The sequence below is a fragment of the Canis aureus genome, chromosome 26, assembly GCF_053574225.1.
Source record: "Canis aureus isolate CA01 chromosome 26, VMU_Caureus_v.1.0, whole genome shotgun sequence".
Classification (NCBI taxonomy): domain Eukaryota; kingdom Metazoa; phylum Chordata; class Mammalia; order Carnivora; family Canidae; genus Canis; species Canis aureus.
The window spans coordinates 25047988-25066100 of NC_135636.1; the positions used below are offsets into that span (position 1 = coordinate 25047988).

The 18113-nt window shown below is 45.7% G+C and overlaps 1 protein-coding gene and 1 long non-coding RNA gene across 5 annotated transcripts in view; one reads left to right on the forward strand and one right to left on the reverse strand.

Annotated features, from left to right (window-relative positions):
* LOC144298092 (uncharacterized) overlaps positions 1-12033 on the reverse strand; it is a 38072-nt gene extending 26039 nt beyond the window's left edge. Inside the window, exons 1-3 of one of the 2 annotated variants that reach the window (XR_013365080.1) lie at positions 11530-12033; positions 9080-9250; positions 7325-8850 (exon numbers count right to left, since the gene is read on the reverse strand). This is a non-coding gene — a long non-coding RNA (uncharacterized LOC144298092). Of the gene's footprint in view, positions 1-7324; positions 8851-9079; positions 9251-11529 lie in introns of those variants that run through there. The other variant, XR_013365081.1, reaches the window with a different exon arrangement.
* Positions 505-14871, forward strand: SIRPB2 (signal regulatory protein beta 2). 3 transcript variants are annotated; one of them, XM_077872513.1, is made up of 5 exons: positions 505-724; positions 9137-9502; positions 10604-10945; positions 11496-11561; positions 12913-14871. In XM_077872513.1, exons 1-5 carry the CDS (start codon positions 625-627, stop codon positions 12993-12995), a joined length of 957 nt encoding a protein of 318 aa, XP_077728639.1. In that variant the 5' UTR covers positions 505-624; the 3' UTR covers positions 12996-14871. The 3 variants fall into 3 exon arrangements, with proteins under 3 accessions (XP_077728639.1, XP_077728638.1, XP_077728636.1); XM_077872512.1 differs by having other exon boundaries at positions 10607-10945; positions 12624-14871; XM_077872510.1 differs by having other exon boundaries at positions 506-724; positions 12624-14871.
* The last annotated feature ends 3242 nt before the right edge of the window (positions 14872-18113 follow it).

The following is an 18113-nucleotide window of genomic DNA, read 5'->3' on the forward strand; positions in this document are numbered from 1 at the left end:
GAGGGGATTACTACTGTCCCCATTTTGCAGATGAAGAAACAAAGATTCAGAGGTGGGAAGTGAGTTTGAAAGGTCACACAGCCAGGGAGAGGCAGACGCCAATACTTGATCCCAAGTCTAGCTGACTTGGATTCAGGACAGGCACGTTCATCTTCCGTCCAGATGCCAGGGCCTATGGCAAGGGGTCATTGAGGTTTGGACAGAGTGATTACAGGAACCACTCACTGCCCAAACACAGAACCCGGAAACCCTGGGCAGCCCTGGTGGCCCAGCAGTTTAGTGCCGCCTTTAGCCCTGGGGTGTGATCCTGGAGACCCTGGATCAAGTCCCATGTCGGGGTCCCTGCGTGGAGCCTGCTTCTTCCTCTGCCTGTGTCTCTGCCTCTCTCTGTGTGTCTGTCATGTATAAATAAATAAAATCTTTTAAAAAATAAATCATTAAAAAAAAAAGAACCCGGAAACCCTCTAAACTTCTCCTTCCTCTTGCACCAGCAGCCCTGTCTTAGTGTAGTAAAAACACTTCCCCAAGCAGCCTTGGCCACAAGAAGCAGAAACAACCTTGCCCACGGGTCCCATTTCAGGCTCTAACACCCACCAAATCGAAGAACGGTGGCCAACTTTGGGAATGCAGGAGAAACTTGTGCCCCTTGCCATGACCACCCCTACGCATCTGGCCCACTGTCTTCCCTGCTCCTGGCTGCTGATGCTGCTCCTGGTCTTCTTTGGTGAGTGGGATCTGGGACAGAACAGGACCCTGCCCTGGCTTGTCCCAGAGAGGGCCACCAGGGTCTCTGGCATGCCTAGAGGGGCTCGACCCCACCAAGAGGGAATGGGAATGGGGAGCTGAGAGATCTCCTGATCCCAGCAGAGTGCAGATCCAGTGTCCAAAAAAGGAGGACTTCTTGGGAGGCAGCACAGTGAAGTTAAGTTCCCAGGCTCTGGGCTCTCACTGAATGGGCTCTGGCTCCAAATCCCATGTGCCCATGTCACATGCCACATCACTGTCCTCTTCCACAAAGAGGGCTGCTAATGAGGTGCTGTGAATATTAAGTGTAAAAATGGGGAGGCTCAGGGCACCTGGGTGGCTCAGTCAGTTAAGCGTCTGCCTTTGGCTCAGATCATGATCTTAAGGTCCTAGGATGGAACCTCAAATCGGGCACCCTGCTCAGCAGGGAGTCTACTTCTCCCTCTCCCTCTGCCCCTCTCCTCAAGCTCGTGCTCTCTCGATCTCTCCTGCTCTTTCTCAATAGATAAAATCTGTTTTAAAAAAACACTTATTAACTAAATAAATATAAATAAGAATGGTGATGCTCAGCCCAGGATCAGTGACATAATTTGCTGGGCCCAGTGCAAAATATAAACACAGGTTCAAAAAGTATTGAGAACTTTAAGACAGCAACAGCTGAGCATTAACACAAGCATGAGGCCCTGTGTGGCCACACAAACTGAACATCCATAAACCAGCATGGGCTCAGCCTGAGAAATTTGGGCTCAACCTCACCACGGATTGCTTCAAGAAACTTCTCTCTGAGCCTCAGTTTCCCTGTCTGTAAAATGGGGTTAATCATGGGACCTACTTCGTGACTTTATTTGGAGGATCCAATGAGATCATACCTCTAAGCACCTGGCACATATACAGATTTAGTAACTGTTGGCTGTTATTATCCTACCTGTGTCTTCTCTAAGTCAGGATCAGGCTGATTTAGCTCCTGAGTCCTGGGGCACCTGGGTTCAGCTCAACCTCTGAACCCAAGTACCTCTGATCCAGCAGGCAGGATGCTGGGCTTTTAGCAGGCTCATTCCATCTCCCGTCTATCTGGGCCACTGTCCCAGCTCCTGTTGAGACCCAGATCCTGCTCATCTCACCTTGGGTCCTCCAGAATGGTCACCTCCCAGAGGGGCCCTGGTGGGCTCAGATCTGGGGCCAGACCTGGCTACTCCTTCATTCCCCGGCTGTGATTTGGGGCACCGCTTCGCTTCTCTGAACTGGTTTCCCTGATTGGAAAATGTGAATTGTAATTCCTATTGCTTATTCCACAAATACTCTTGAGTATCCACTGCATTTTAGGCTAGAAAGTCACATGCATAAACTACCCAGGATCAAATATTTTTGAAAAATATGGGTTTTATACCAGGCTTCCAAAATGGAACCCCTCATCACAGACCAAGTAAGGCAGGGCAGAAAATAGGTGGGAAGGAACCCCAGGGCTGTGGGCAAGGGGCTTCTCCAGCCCTGAAGACAAGGTACCCAGGACATTTCCCAAAGTCCATGGGATGACACAGAGGGAGAACCAAGAAGGGGACAGCAGGAAGAGGTGAGTGGAACAGGGCTTCCTTTCATTGGGGTACAATTGACATACAACAAATGACACATATTTAACATGTACACTTTCGTAAATTTTGTTGGGTTTTAGATATACTTTCACTCCTGTGTACTCATCACCAAAATCAGTATAATGAATATACCCAAGACCCACAAAACTTTCCTTGTGATTCATCCTTTCCACTTCTCCTCCTCTCCAGGCAACCACTTATCTGCTTTCTGTCATTATAGACTAGTTTGCATTTTCTAAAACTTGATACAAGATCATGCAGTATGTACTCCTTTTTGTCAGATTTCTTTTCCTCGGCATAACTATTTTGACCTTAATTCATGTTGTTGCACATATTAATAGTTCATGCATGTCTTTTCATTTCTACCCTCTGTATGGATAAGCCACAGCTTGTTTTTCCATTCAAACCAGACATTTGGCAGGCTTGCAATTTGGGACTGTCACAAATAAAGCATTTATAGATGCTCACATACAAGTCTTTATATGGACTTATGCTTTCATTTCTCTTGGGAAAATGCTTAACAACATGACTGGATCATATGATACCTATGTGTTGAACTTTTAAGACACCTCCAAACTGAAAGGGGAACTTCTTGCACTGTTGGTGGGAATGTGAGCTGGTGCAGCTACTCTGGAAAACTGTGTGGAGGTTCCTCAAAGAGTTAAAAATAGACCTGCCCTACGACCCAGCAATTGCACTGCTGGGGATTTACCCCAAAAATACAGATGCAGTGAAACGCCGGGACACCTGCACCCTGATGTTTATAGCAGCAATGTCCACAATAGCCAAACTGTGGAAGGAGCCTCGGTGTCCATCGAGAGATGAATGGATAAAGAAGCTGTGGTCTATGTATACAATGGAATATTACTGAGCCATTAGAAATGACAAATAGTCACCATTTGCTTCGACGTGGATGGAACTGGAGGGTATTATGCTGAGTGAAATAAGTCAATTGGAGAAGGACAAACATTATATGGTCTCATTCATTTGGGGAATATAAAAAATAGTGAAAGGGAATAAAGGGGAAAGGAGAAAAAAATGAGTGGGAAATATCAGAGAGGGAGACAGAACATGAGAGACTCCTAACTCTGGGAAACGAACTAGGGGTGGTAGAAGGGGAGGTGGGTGGGGGGTGGGGGTGACTGGGTGACAGGCACTGAGGTGGATACTTGACAGGATGAGCACTGGGTGTTATTCTATATGTTGGCAAATTGAACACCAATAAAAAATAAATTTATTAAAAAAAGACACTTCCAAACTGTTTTCCAAGGTTGTACCATTTTGCATTCTCATCAGCAACGTATGAAGATATTTCTTCTATATGTTCGCCAACACCTGGTATGGTCAATCTTTTTAATTTTAGTCATTCCCACAGGTGTGTAGTAATAGCTCATTGTGGTTTTAATTTCACTTGCCTAATGTGTAATGTTGCTGGACTTCTTTCATGTGCATCCTTTTTGGTCAAGTGTCTCTTCAACTCTCATTTTTTTTAAAGATTTATTTATTTATTTTAGAAAGAGAGAGAGTGTGCACACACGTGGGCACATGAAGGTGGAGGGTGGGCAGAAAGAGAGGGAGGGCAAGAGAACCCCAAGCAGGCTCCACACCTAGTACAGAGCCTCTGTTTGGCCCCATCCCAAGATCCCAAGATCATGACCCAAGCCAAAATCAGGAGTCAGACACCCAACCAACTGAGTCACCTGGGTGCCCCTCGACTCCCATTTATTTTTCGACTCCCATTTTTAAACTGTTTTTCTTATTATTGAGTTTTGAGAGTTTTTAATATATTCTGGTTACAAATCTTTTATCTTTTGCAAAGATTTTCTCCAACTCTGTAGGTTGTCTTTTTTATTCTCTTACAAATGTCTTTTGAACAGCAAAAATGCTTAGTTTTCATAAAATCCAATTTATTAATTTGTTCTTTTATGGATTGTGATTTTGTTGTTGTATCTAAATGTATGGCAGAATTCACTAGTGAGGCCCTCTGGGCTTGCAGTTTTCTTTGTGGGAAAGTTTTTAATACAGGTTAAATGTTTTAATTAGATAATAGGGCTACTTAGGTTATCTATTTTTTCTTGACGGAGCTTTGGTAACCATTTGTGTTTTTCAAGGAATTTGTCCCTTTGTCAGTATATATAGCCATGAACTTTTCATAGTATTCCCTTATTCCCATAGTTCTTTAATATCTGTAAAGTCTGTACTGCTGCCACCTCTCTCATTCCTGACTGGCCATATCTCTCTCTCTCTCTCTCTCTCTCTCTCTCTTTCACCCTCTCTCTTTCACTATAGCTATAGATTTATCAATTATAATGATCTTCTCAAAGATTTCATTCTTACTGATTTTTCTCTGTTGTTTTCCATTTTTTTACTTTGTTGCTTTTCACTCAGATATTTGTGGTTTCCTTTCTTCTTCTTACTTTGGGTTTAATTTCCTCTTTTTTCCTTATTTCTTCTTTTTTATTATTTTTTTTTTTAGAAACAAAGAGCAGGAGCAGTGAGGGAGGAGCAGAGGGAAAGGAACAGAAAGAATCCCAAGCAGGCTCCACACTGAGCACAGAGACCAACACAGAGTTCATCCCCAGAACCTTGAGATCACAACCCAAGCCCAAATTGAGAGCTGGATGGAGGATGGATGCCCAACCAACTGAACCAACTAGGAGCCCCTCCTTGTTTCTTAAAGTAGTGACTAAGGCCATTCATTTAAGTCCTTTCTTCTTTCCTAATATAGTCATATAATGCTATAAATTTCCCTATACATTCCACAAATTTTATTATTGTTTTCATTTTCATTTGGATCAAAATACTTTTTTTAAGATTTTATTTATTTATTCATGAGAGACACAGAGAGAAAGAGAGGCAGAGACACAGGCAGAGGGAGAAGCAGGCTCTATGCAGAGAGCCCAATGCGGGACTTGATCCCGGGACTCAATCCCAGGACTCCAGGATCATGCCTCAGGCTGAAGGCAGGCGCCAAACTGCTAAGCCACCCAGGGATCCCCGGATCAAAATACTTTCTAATTTCCCTTTTATTTTGTCTTTAACTCATGTGTTATTGGAAAGTGTGTTATTTAGCTTGTGAATTATCTCAGGGTTTCCTGGGCATCTGTCTGCTATTGATTCTAATTTAATTCCACTGTGGTCAAAGATTATGCTTGAATTATTTTAAACTTGTTGAGACTATTTTTATGACTCAGAATATGCTCTATCTTTGCAAATGTTCTTTGTGCATTTGAAAAGAACTGTATATCCTGCTATTTGGGGGCATAGTGTTCTATAAATATCAATTAGGCTAAGTTAGTTGATAGTGCTTTTCAAGTCTTCTGTATTCTTTCTGACTTTCTGCCTACATGTTCTATCAACTATGAAAAGAAGGATATTGAAATCTCAGAGCATAGCTGTGTATTTGTCTGGTTCCCCCTAACATTTTACTGGAGTTTGCTTCATATACTTTGAAGTCCTATTATCTGTTGCACAAATGTTTGGGATTTGTGTATCTTCTTGATTAATTTGCTCCTTTATCATTATGAAGCAACATTCTTTACTCCTAGAGATATTCTTTGCTCTAAAATCTACTTTACCTGATACTAATATAGCCACTCCAGCTTTCCTTTGATTAGTGTCCATATGCTATAGCTTTTTCCATCATTTTCCTTTTAACATATGTGCACCTTTAATATTTAAAATGCATTTTTATAGGCAACAGATAGTTAGGTCTTACTTTTTTATCCAATCCAACAATCTCTAACTTTTACATATGTATTTAGAACATTTACATTCAAAGTGACTTTTTATAGGATCAGATTTAGATATTACTACCTTCCTATTTGTCCAATTTGTTCTTTGTTCCCTTTTTACTCTTTTTCTGTCTTCTTTTGATTGTTGAATATTTTTATAATGCTATTTCATCTCTTTCATTGGCTTATTAGCTGTAACTATTTTGTCATTTAGTGGTATAAAGTTTATAGTATACATCTGTAATTGATTGCCATCTACCTTTAAGTAACAGCATACCATTCAGCATACAGTATAGGAAACTTTTGAAAGTATCCTAGTGTTTCCCCCTTCCAGTCTTTGGTTGCTGTCAGAGCTTCACTTAAACATGTTCTTAAAGCCTCACAATGGAATATTGTTTGTTTTTATCATTTCAGGACCTTGCTTTTCAGATTTGCTAGATGAGACCAGAGCACTTCTTTCTGAGTAATCTCTTCTGTCCTTTCTACCCATTGCTCTGTCAATCAATCATGAGGTTTTCCAGTTTGGCTGGTGAGGACAGGCACTATTCTCAGCCCTGTGCTGAGTGGAGGGCACCACTCAGTGCACGTGCACAAGGTGCAAGGAAACTACTGAGACCAGGGAACAGACCGCCATAAAGGATTAGAGAGAATAGATCTAGATCTGACTTGCTCACATTATGGTATTTGAGGGTGGATGCTGCCAAACTGCTCAGAACTTAAGACACCAAGGACAAAAGCAATCCCTAGGACTGAGCATGAGGTATCACTTAATCACAACTGTGAGACAGTTCTTGTAGAGGCTAGCAGCACAAGCCTAGCAGGCAGAAGAGGAATTTAGAATTCCACATTCCCCCACCCCCACCCCAGGAAATGTCTGCCTCACATCCCTACTCCCCTACCTCACTTTCAACTGAGAAACATCATGATTTCCTGCAAACCTATATCTTGGAGTGAGACCAAGTCATTCACCAGGCCTGATGGTCACATACACCAGGGGACAGTCGGGACACAAAGCTGATGACCTGTATTGATTAGAACCTTAAGTCATAGGCAGCCTGGGTGGCTTAGCGGTTTAGTGCTGCCTTCAGCCCAGGGCATGTTCCTGGAGACCTGGGATGGAGTCCCATGTCGGGCTCCCTGCATGGAGCCTGCTTCTCCCTCTGCCTGTGTCTCTGACTCTCTCTCTCATAAATACATTTTTTAAATCTTAAAAAAAAAAAAAGAAAAGAAAAGAAAAAGAAACTTAAGTCACCTGATCTGAGTCCAGATCCTCAGTCATACTGCTAATGGAATGCCTTGGTCCCCTCATGTTTCTTCCCCATTAGGTTTCCTCATCTCAAAAATGGAGGTAATAACTCATGCCTCAGGGAGTTCTTGAGGGGAACACCTGAGATGATGTTTATTACCCAGGTATGAAAGAACTTGCATGAGAGGCCTTGGTCCTCTTTCTCTGTGCCTGTTTTAAGGCCCAACTCAGCAGTTCAACAACCAAAATAGACCCACTTCCCTACACACCAACAAGCATTGCAGTTTTTTTTTTAAAGATTTTATTTATTTATTCATGAGAGACACAGAGAAAGAGAGAGGCAGAGAGAGAAGCAGGCTCCATGCAGGGATCCTGATGTGGGACTCGACCCCGGGACTCCAGGATCACGTCCTGTGCCTAAGGCAGGCGCTAAACCACTGAGCCACCCAGGGATCCCCCAAGCATTGCAGTTTGGCAAAGAATTCACACAAGACACCTGAAAATAATATAATGTTATATTCAACTCTACTTCAAATTAAAAAATGTTTTGAGGTGCCTGGGTGGCTCAGTCAGTTAAGCGTCTGCCTTCAGCTCAGGTCATGATCCCAGAGTCCTGGGATCGAGCCCCATGTCTGGCTCCCTGTTCCACAGGGAGTCTATTTATCCCTTTCCTCTCTGCACATGGTCTCTCTCATGAGTAATTCTGTGTCTCTCTCTCAAATAGATAAATATTTTTTAAAAAATTTTTAAAGTTATAGAACTGCATACAGGACATAAAATTTCTGGTATTTACTGTATGTAAATAATACCTCAATAAAGTAGTTTTTTTTAAGAAAAGAATTCACGGGGGTGGGGCAAGGGGCATCTGGCCGACTCAGTTGGTAGAGCATATGACTCTTGTTCTCAATGTTGTGAGTTCAAGTCCCATGTTAGGCACAGAAATTACTTTAAAATTTTTAAAAATTCATTAATTTTAAAAAGAATCCACAGGAAACAAGGAGGATGTTTACACTAAACACCACCGTGCACACACTTTGTGTGATACATTTGTGAGCTGAGAGCTGAGAGCAGGGGCTCCAGAAACAGACTGTCACATTCTTATTGGATGAGGTATTAGTTTGGGTGGCCATAACAGACTGGTGGTTTAAATGTATTTTCTCATACTTCTGGAGACTGGAAGTCTAGGTATCAGCAGGGTTGGTTTCTTCTGAGGCTTCTCTTCTTAGCTTACAGATGACCATCCTCTCCCTATACCTCCATGTGGGCCTCCCTCTTTGTGTATCTGTGTCCTAATCTACTCTTCTTCTAAGGACACCAGTCATATTGGATTAGGGTCCACCCTCATCCTCTAATTTTAACTTAATTTCCTCTTTAACAACCCTATCTCCAAATGAAGCCACATTCAGAGGTACTGGGGGTTAGGACCCCAACATATGAATTTGGCCAGGGAGACACAATTCAGCCCATAAATAGTGATCCTGGGAAACTTACCTAATCATCTGGGCTGTCAGGGTCTTCTGTGAAGATAGGAATAATGCTGCCCACGTCACAGGAGTGTTGGCAAGAATAGATGTGGTAAGCCACACAGGGCTTGGGACATGGTGAGCACTTAAGTGCCACTTATTATTTGTAAGTTCTCCATTCAATAGTTCTGTCCTGCCTCTTCAGCCAACCTCCCCATCTTTTGCACTTCCCTCTCCCAGCAACATCCCTCCAGTGTTGTAATTGTTCTTGGCCAGCCAATGACTAGGTTGGGTTAAGCTCACCTCTTAAGGCTCCAGTTCCTTCCTGCTAAGCACAAATCCTTTCTTCCTCTGTTGTAGGAGCCTCTGAGCCGAGCTATGGGAGTAAATGGCAGGTGCTACAGCCTGAGGGTCGTATGCTGGTGGCAGAAGGTAACACACTCCTACTTCGGTGTACAGTGGATGGCTCCTGCACTGATGACACGATTAAATGGGTCAAGGTGAGCCATCAGGACAAGGAGGAGATTTATAACTTCAAACACGGCTTCTTTCCTGGAGTCATGCCATTGATCCAAAGGACATTGGAGCCACTTAATTGTGACTATTCCATCTATATCTACAATGTCACCAGCAGGCATGCTGGAACCTACCACTGTGTGTGGTTTGGTAACAAGAATGAGAACTCAGAAAAGACACTGCAGGAGGGCACCTCAGTGTTTGTGAAGGGTGAGTATCAGGGCTCTGCGGGTCTTAGCACCTGGCTCTGATCTGTGTCCCTGCATCAGCCGCCTTTAACCACAACCATGCCGTACACACAAATCCCAGTGGCACACAAAATAAGTGTGTCCCATCACACATGTACAGACAGCTGGAGTGGTTCTGCTCCACATGCCTTGTTCCAGGGCCACGTCTCATTGCAGCTACCTAGGGTACATCTGTGTCGTGGAGATGGCAGGAGCAAAGAGAACAAGTCCCAAAGCCTCAGGCACATTTCTAGCTTCTAACCACGTAATGTCTACTAACAGCCCATTGGCTAAAGCAAGTCACTTGGCTAAGCTCAAAGGGAGAGACCGTGATGTGTGCCTTGCCACAGTGAGGCCACGGCAGGAGCAGGGATGTACCATACTACCAGAGGACTCAAGAGCTAGGGCTGATCCTTTCATCGACCTCACTCCCCATATAATAAGTCATGCTATCTGTAAGCCCGGCAGCGGTGACCTGGGCACTCAAATCCTGATCCTGCCATTCGAGAAGAGTGTGTTAAATTGATCACTTCAGCTCTACACAGTTCAAGTGCTTAACTTGTAGGATAGGTGACATAATTCCTACTTGGAGGGTCATTCGGGTGATGAAATAGAAGAACAGTCTACAGAACACCATGTAGACTGTTGACAGAATGTCTGTGTAAGGTGGCTGGGGGCAGAGGGAAGGGTTAATTTTTAACTTGATGCAAGCATGTCATAAAGGTTTCTCAGACTCCTTCCAAGCTGTGACAGGTACCTTCTCTTGGTCCTACAGTCCTCTGGGTTTTCAAGCTCAGGAGGATTTTCTGGGCCATCTCTATCTACCACCAGACTGAGAACTTTCCTAGCAGGACATCTGTATGTCTTGCTAAGCTTCATTTTTCTCAATCTTAAACATCAGCACATAGTAGGTACTAGAAATTTCTTTACTGAATGAATCAACCTGAGAGTAATGGGGGGATGCAGAGGGAGTTACTGAGTAGAGAAATCAGGGAAAGGGGAGGGAGGGAAGATATGAGGGAGGTAATGAGCAGACAGTGGAGGAGGAAACAGAATACCACAAGGCCCCTCTCTTTGACTTCAGAAGCCGGGGACCCAGAGCCAGACCTCTGGATCATTCAGCCCCAGGAATTGGTATTGGCAACCATCGGAGACAATGTATTCCTGAACTGCACAGTGCTTGGAGATGGTCCCCCAGGTGCCATCAGGTGGTTTCGGGGAACTGGTCTGAGCCGGGAGGCCATTTACAACTTTGAAGGCATCTCCCATCCTAATGTGACAGCAGTCCAGGCCTCCAGGAGGGATTTTAGCATTCTGCTGCAAGGCGTCTCCACTGAACATGAGGGCACCTACTACTGTGTCAAGTTTCATAGGAAATTCAACAGACAATACCTGTCTGGAATGGGCACCAGACTGAGAGTAAAAGGTGAGACAGGTGGTGAGGGGATGAGGGAAGGGGGAGGCATTGGGGGTAAGAGGAACGTGGCCTACAACGAACTTTCCATCATGTCCCAAATAAGCCAGCTGTTCTCAGCCTCCAACCTTTACAAAAGTTGTTCCGCTGTCTGGAATTCTTTCTTCTTCTCTCTGAAGAACTCCTACTCATCATTCAAGGCCTACCACAAATAGCCCCTCCTCTGTGAAACCTTTTGTTTCTCCCAGGCAGAATTAATTTCTCCCCATTCTGGGCTCCACAAAACTTTGTATAGACCATTAATGATTTAACAACATCTGTTAAGTGCCTGTTTATTGTCCTGCACTGTATTAGGTGTGTAGATACTGCAATGAACCAGACATTGTCTCTACACCAGAGATGCTCCCACACGTCTAACTAGTCCCTCACAGTAGCAGGGTTTGACTTCTAGCCCCCATCCCAGATAGACTCATCTTGATGACTCCTGGTCCTAGCGCAGGGGCTCAGGAGATGGCAGGACAGAAAGAAAAGGGAAATGTGTGACTATCTCTCTTCCTTGCAGCAAAGCCCCCTTCTCCCCAAGAGACAGAACTCACCAATGAACATGTCGCCGGGATATTTCCATCAGGTGAGTGTACCTACGTCCTGGGAAGGTAACCAGTCCCCAAGGCAAGGGTGGCCAAACATGACGTGGGCCATGGGAAGGGAGCAGTCCCTGACTCCAAAGGCCACCTGTCACCAAGAAAGTCCCCAAGACTTCATCTTGACTGCAGAACCAGGAATCCAGAGAACCATGTTGAAGCTCATTTAAAGAAGGGACTCTCTAACAGCCAGTGCTAACTATTCAGTAGGCAGTCTTGCCTGAGAAGTAGTGAGCTCCCTGAAGTCCAGTGCAAGGATACACCGTGAAACTGTACATCACGGTACTGGAGAACATGGCTTTGTAGCCAGGCATCCTGTATTGAGCCCCTTTCTAGCTGTGTGATTGTGGCAATTTGCCTCGCTCCTTGAATTTTTATAGTCCTACTCTGCGAAACTAGTGGGGAGAAGCAATAAGAATCAGAGAGCCTACCACTCAAGGTGGCATGTAGATCTAATGAGATCACATGTGCCAAATGCCCAGAACTGTGCATATCACATCACATCACATCACAAGGGCCCCTTGTGACTGAGGCGGGGCTGGGGGTGAGACTTAGGGTAGCGACCTCAGATGCTCCCTGTGGCTCAGCCCTGTTCCTGCCATTCTTGGGAGCTGTAACACCTGGTCCCATCACTTCTCTAACATATATGTCCCTGAGAAAATCATTTTCCCACTCTGAGTCTGCCTCCTCATCTGTACCAATTGCATTATTATCCTACCTTGCAAGATAAGTTTAAGGGTTATGTTAGGCAATTAGGAAGTGCTTAGCTCAAGGTCTGGGGCAGAGATGCTGAACAGCCAATAAATGAACACAGTTTTTTATTACTATCAGAGGTCAAGAATGCTGCCAAGATGACTAAACTTATGGGTAGGATATTGGGCAAAGCCTCTTTAGGCCCAGGATAGAGGGAGGGGTCTTTGGTCTCCTCTCTCAGTGTACAAAGAATGTGGCCCGGCAGCTGGGGCCAGACTTCCCTGTGGGGACACTGAGGTCTGGACTATTGGGGAATCACCCAGGGTCCTTCCTGAGTTCTCCCCTGCGTCCTCCAGACCTCCTGTCTGTGTTCACATCTCTGGTCCTGGGGCTGAAGGCAACAACCCTGGCTGCACTCCTGCTGGTCCTGGTTGCCTGCCAGAGGAGACCATGGCAAGAAGACGTCAAGACTCCAGGCCCAGCAAAACTGGGCCCACATTAGCTTGGGGCATGGGGCATGGAGCATGGGGAATGGGGCATGGGGCATGGGGCGTGGGTGAGGGGTCGGCCCCAGAGTGGGTCCTCTGAATCAGAGGGAGGCCAAGGCTCCCCAACCATTTCTCTGCCTCTGATCTCAACCTCCAGAGGCTCCCCAGGACTCATGCCAAACTCCGGGATCCACATACCTGGTTTCCACTCACCTGGTGAAGTCCCCCACTGGGCACTGACTGAACTCCCTTCTGATGTGCCGTGCTCTCCCTTCACAGCCCCTGTAAGCCCTCCTCCTCCTCCAAGGCTTTGCCCAGCCCTCTTCTCAGGATCCTTGTTCCTGCCACAGCCCCTTCTGGAGTGTCTGCCCCCTTCTGCCCCTCTCCACATTTTCTCATCCTTCAAGATTCAACTCAGAGTCCTTTCCAGAAGGTTTTCCTACGCATCTCTGAGCTTGCAGAGCCAGACTGGCCAGGCCCCCCCATTTACATCCTCCTCTCCCCATTTCCTGCCTTCTTTCCTTCCCTACTATGGGTGGCTTGGGTAGCTGTAATAGTTAAATTCAGGCTGGGCAACTTTAACAAAACTCTTAAATAACAGTGGCTTAACCCAGAAGAAAACTAATTTATCTTGTGATAACCAAGCATAAGCAGGCCAGGCAATAGAGGACTCCTTGATACTGAGACCTGAGATTCCTGGATCTTGCTACCAAGTCATGCCAGGCAGCAAGACTAGGGAAGAAGGCAGTGAAGAGAAGTAGGACCCTCTCCTTCAAGAGCATCGCTGAGAATTTGCCCACATCACCTCTGATTGGCTGGAATCTGGTCGCATAGTCACACCTAGTTGCAAGGAAGACTGGGAAATGTAGTCTTTATTCTGGCAGCAGTGTGGCCAGCTGTCATTTTTCACTAAAAGAACCAGAGGGCAAACATCAGTAGATAACCAGCAGTGTCTACTTCAGTGGCATAGAGGCAGCTGCCTCCTTGCTCTGTCTGACAGTTGAGTTCAATTCCCAGCTGAAACAGCACCTCTTTGTACCACCACCTCCACTAGGGCAGTATAATAGAGAGCAGTAGTTCTGAAGAAGAGGAGGCTTCTCCCCCTGCATACATTTTGCAATGTCTAGAGATACTTTCAGTTGTCACAACTTGGGGGTTGTCCTAACTGGCTATCACCATCTAGTGAGTTGGGATCAGGGATGCTGCTAAACACCCTGTAATACACAGGGCAGCCCCCACAACAAAGAGTTGTCTGGTCCAAAGCATCATAGTGCTGGGGCTGAGCAGCCCAATGTAGGGGAAAGTGTGACACACCTAGTCTGCAATTCCGAAGCCTCCATCCACTCCCTCTCAGTGTGCCCTTCCTGCCTCATCAGTCACTCCACCTCTTGGACTCTCATGGATAATAATGTGGACAACGATCATAATGTGGACTTTTCTGCATCGTATAAAAACTGATTCAATTCATATACTCAGGGCTTAATATGTGCTGTGTGCACCAAGTACCCTCGATACCTATGAACTCCCTTTTTGCTTTCCACGTGAACATTTACTAGCACCTACTCTGGGGGGAAGTGCATTGGTCTGGCTGGTTTTCATTATAACAACAGAAAAACAGCTTGCAAAATATAAGCCAAAGGGGCCGTTAGTTTACTCTGAGAGTCGCATAAATCGTTGAATTACCAGACATCAGAATAATGGCCCCCTGCCAGAAGATATCCACGTCCTAATCTCTGGAACCTGTGACTATGACCTCACATGGCAAAGAAAAGGACTTTGCAGCTGGAATTAAGGATCTTGAGATGGGGAGTTTATCCTCGATTATCTGGGTGAGCCCTAAATGCAATTGAGAGCATCCTGATGAGGGAGAGACAGAGGGAGTTTGAACACTGAGGAGGAGACAGCAATGTGACCACAGAGGCAAAGATGGAAGTGATGTGGCCATAAGTTAAAGAATGCCAGGAGCACCCAGGAGCTGGAAGAAGCCAGGACAGCTCTCCCCAGAGCCTCCAGAGGGAGCAGAGGCCCACTGACACCTTGACTCTGCCCAGTGATACGGATTTCAGACTCCTGGCCTCAGAACGATGAGACCATAAATTTCTGTTGTTCTAAAGCACCAGGTTTGTGGTCATTTGTCACAGTAGCCATGGGAGATTAACAGCAGGGAAGTGTGGAACTGAGCCACTGGAAAAACTGCTCTGCCCCCAAAACCTCCTGGACTTGCAGGGCCCTGCTTGATGTAGTCCCTGCAAACCAGCCCCCTCTCCAATAACTTCTCCCACTACCACCCGCCCACCTGACACCAACCTGATACCCATCTTGGCCTCGGCCATGCCACATTCTCTAACTCATCCAAGTCTCTCTCCTCCACGAGGGCGCCCAGGCTGCTCCGTCCACCATGACATCTCCATCCTTCTCATGCCTCATGCAGCTCACATGTTCTTCACCGCACTCATGACTGCCTGAAACAAAGGGGTGTGTATTTCCTTCATGATTGCCAATTGTCTCCACTAGAACTTGAACTTACTGAGGGCAGGAGCCTAACTTCTTGTAGCCCTGCCATTCATTCATAAAAGTGGCTGAAGGTGACAGGGAGCCAGGCACTAATTAGTGTACTGAGAAATAAAGAGAAAAATCTGCTCTTTCAAAACATACCTACGACTGGGGGAAGACAGACAACAAGCAAGTAAATGTAGATAAGTAACATGTCACATGATGGTGAATGCTAAAGGAATAATAGGGCTGAAGGAGGAGTCTGGCGGTGGGGGGGGGCATGCCAGAACAAGGTAGAGGAGATACATTTTATTTAAGGTGGTCAGAAGGGTCCCCACAGGTAAAGTGAGCAGAGACTTGAAGGGAGTGAGTAGAGAGTTGCCGATAACTGGAGGGGAGAATGTAATAGGCGCAAGGAACAGCAAGGGCAAAGACTCTGAAGCAGGAGTGTGCTTGACACGACACAGGAAGCGTAAGCACCAAGCAGATGCTTGGCACATGTTAGACCCCTGTAACATCTGAGGGGGTGTAGAGGGTAGAAGTAAAGTCCACAGTCTTGGGAATCTACTCAGATTCAAATTCCAGTTCTCCTAATCATCTCTTGGGTGAGTTTGTTCCTCTCACAGTGTGTTGGTTTCCTTGGTTTCCATAAACTGGTAACAACATTAGCATCTCCCTTCTTAGGTATTTTTTTTCTAAAGATTGTATTTATTTATTCATAAGAGACACAGAGAGAGGGAGAATCAGGCTCCATGCAGGGATCCTGATGTGGGACTCGATCCCGGATCTCCAGGATCACACCCTGAGCTGAAGGCAGATGCCCAACCACTGAGCCACCCAAGCATCCCTCCATTCTTAGGTAGTTTTGAGGCTGAAATGCATTGGTGCATGTAAGGCATTAACTGTGCCAAGCCCAGTGGGTGTGCAAGCAGGAGCAGTCCTGGCAAATAAAACAAACCATGGGTAACTCAGGGCCCTTGGTGGGCACAGTAGGGAAACCTGCTCTTGACAGCCTGAAAGAGTGGGGAAGGAACTGGTGTCAGAGCTGCCCAGTCCAGCCCCTCCCTTGCCTTGGGGTGTGGAGCCCTATACCTGTAAGATGACCTACGAAACACAGAAGAGGGTGTGGGCCCCAGGCCACAGATCCTACTACAGTTTCATCCTGCTTGGGCCTCGGAATCCAGACCTTGGGAGGTCAGTGGCTGTAGTCCAGGCCTCCCTGAATCAGAGCATCTGTTTCTTCCCTCCTCTTCTGTTTTCTTCTTTCCTGCTCCTTTTCTTTCTCTCTTTCCATCCCCACCCATGGTTCTTGCCGTCTCCTCCATCTTCCTGAGAAAACTCCTATCAAGCTTGCCCAGGCCTGGCCTCCATGGCAGCTCCTAATGAGAGATGGGCCTGTTCCCCATTGCTCTCCTCGGGCCTCCAGAGCCCCCGCACTTGCTCCTGCAGAGAAGGCGGAGAGCCCAAGGACGAGGAGGGATAGGCAGGAGCTTCCCGCATCCTGCCACCCTGAGGATGGCAGCCTTGAGCACTGTTCCCTGGAGCAGGGTGAGAGGGGTGCCATGCCTTGGCATGTTATTCCACACGTCATTCCCAACCTTGCTTTTTTGGCTCAACATTCAAGATTGATCCAGGTTGGCTACCTGGAGCTCTGATTCATGCATCTTCACAGCTGTGTGATACTCCATTGTGTCAATACATCACATTTGTGATTCTGTTGATGGAGACCTGAGTTGTTCTGTTCTGTCATTATCGCACACGGAAACAATGCCATTGTGTCTCCTGATGTGTGCACGCCAGCATTGACTTGTGAACATCCACAAGTAGAGTTGGCAGGGGATCTAGGTTTCATGACTCTTCATCACCACTAGGTTTGCCAAGTTGTGTTCCGTCTTTGAACACCACAAAGGAAGGTCCCTCCACCTCCATGTCCTCCCAGGACTTCACACAGCTGAAAACCTGTTTTTTATTTTAAAAAAACTTAGATCCTACCTGAACTTAGACCCTACCTCATTTGACATATAGAGTATTTTTTTTGTACAGCTTTAAATATACACCAAATTTCCCAGGAGTGTAACTACTATGTCATCCGAGGAAAGACTGAACTTTGTGTTGTTTGCAACTTTATCAATAAATTTCTTATAATTTTGAAAAATTATGTCACCCACAGCAACACATTTATAATATTTCAATCATGCATAGCACAACCCTGTATGGGGTTGCTTGAGTGGCTCAGATCTTGATCTCAGGGTTTGTGAGTTCAAGTCCCATGTTGGGCTCCATGCTGGGCTTGGAGCCTACTTTAAAAAAAAAAAAAACAACAACAACAACAACAACAACAAAAACAAAAACGAACAAAAAAGCATCCCTGTACACAGAGGTGAGCCCCTAACTGGCTCATTTTGTCTTGTATTATATTTATCCCTGAGAATTGAAATACAGATCATCTTATTCCTAATTATTTCTTTATTTCTCCAGTTAGGGCATGATGTTGATTTTTTTCAATGTGTGTAGGTCAATTTTATCATCTCTGAATTCCATGTAAGGTAGTAAAGGAGTGATAGAAAATGGTTTTTTATGAAAAAGGGGTTGTGGGTCTGCGAAGGCTGTGAACACTGGACTGGCCTGACTCCCTTCCCACCTTGTTTAATTAAAAGCAGGCCCTCAAGCCCAGAGAGGGTAGAGACCTGCACTTGTCACCCAGCTTGTCTGGGAGAGCCCAGCCCACAACCATGATGGATACTGAGGGCAATGTTTTTGCAGCCACCTCACTTGGGGAAGGAACATTTATGGGTCTGAGGTCTCAGGCCATTTCTCCCCATTATAAAGGCATCTGTTTTACGGAAAAGGAATAGTTCTTTTTCT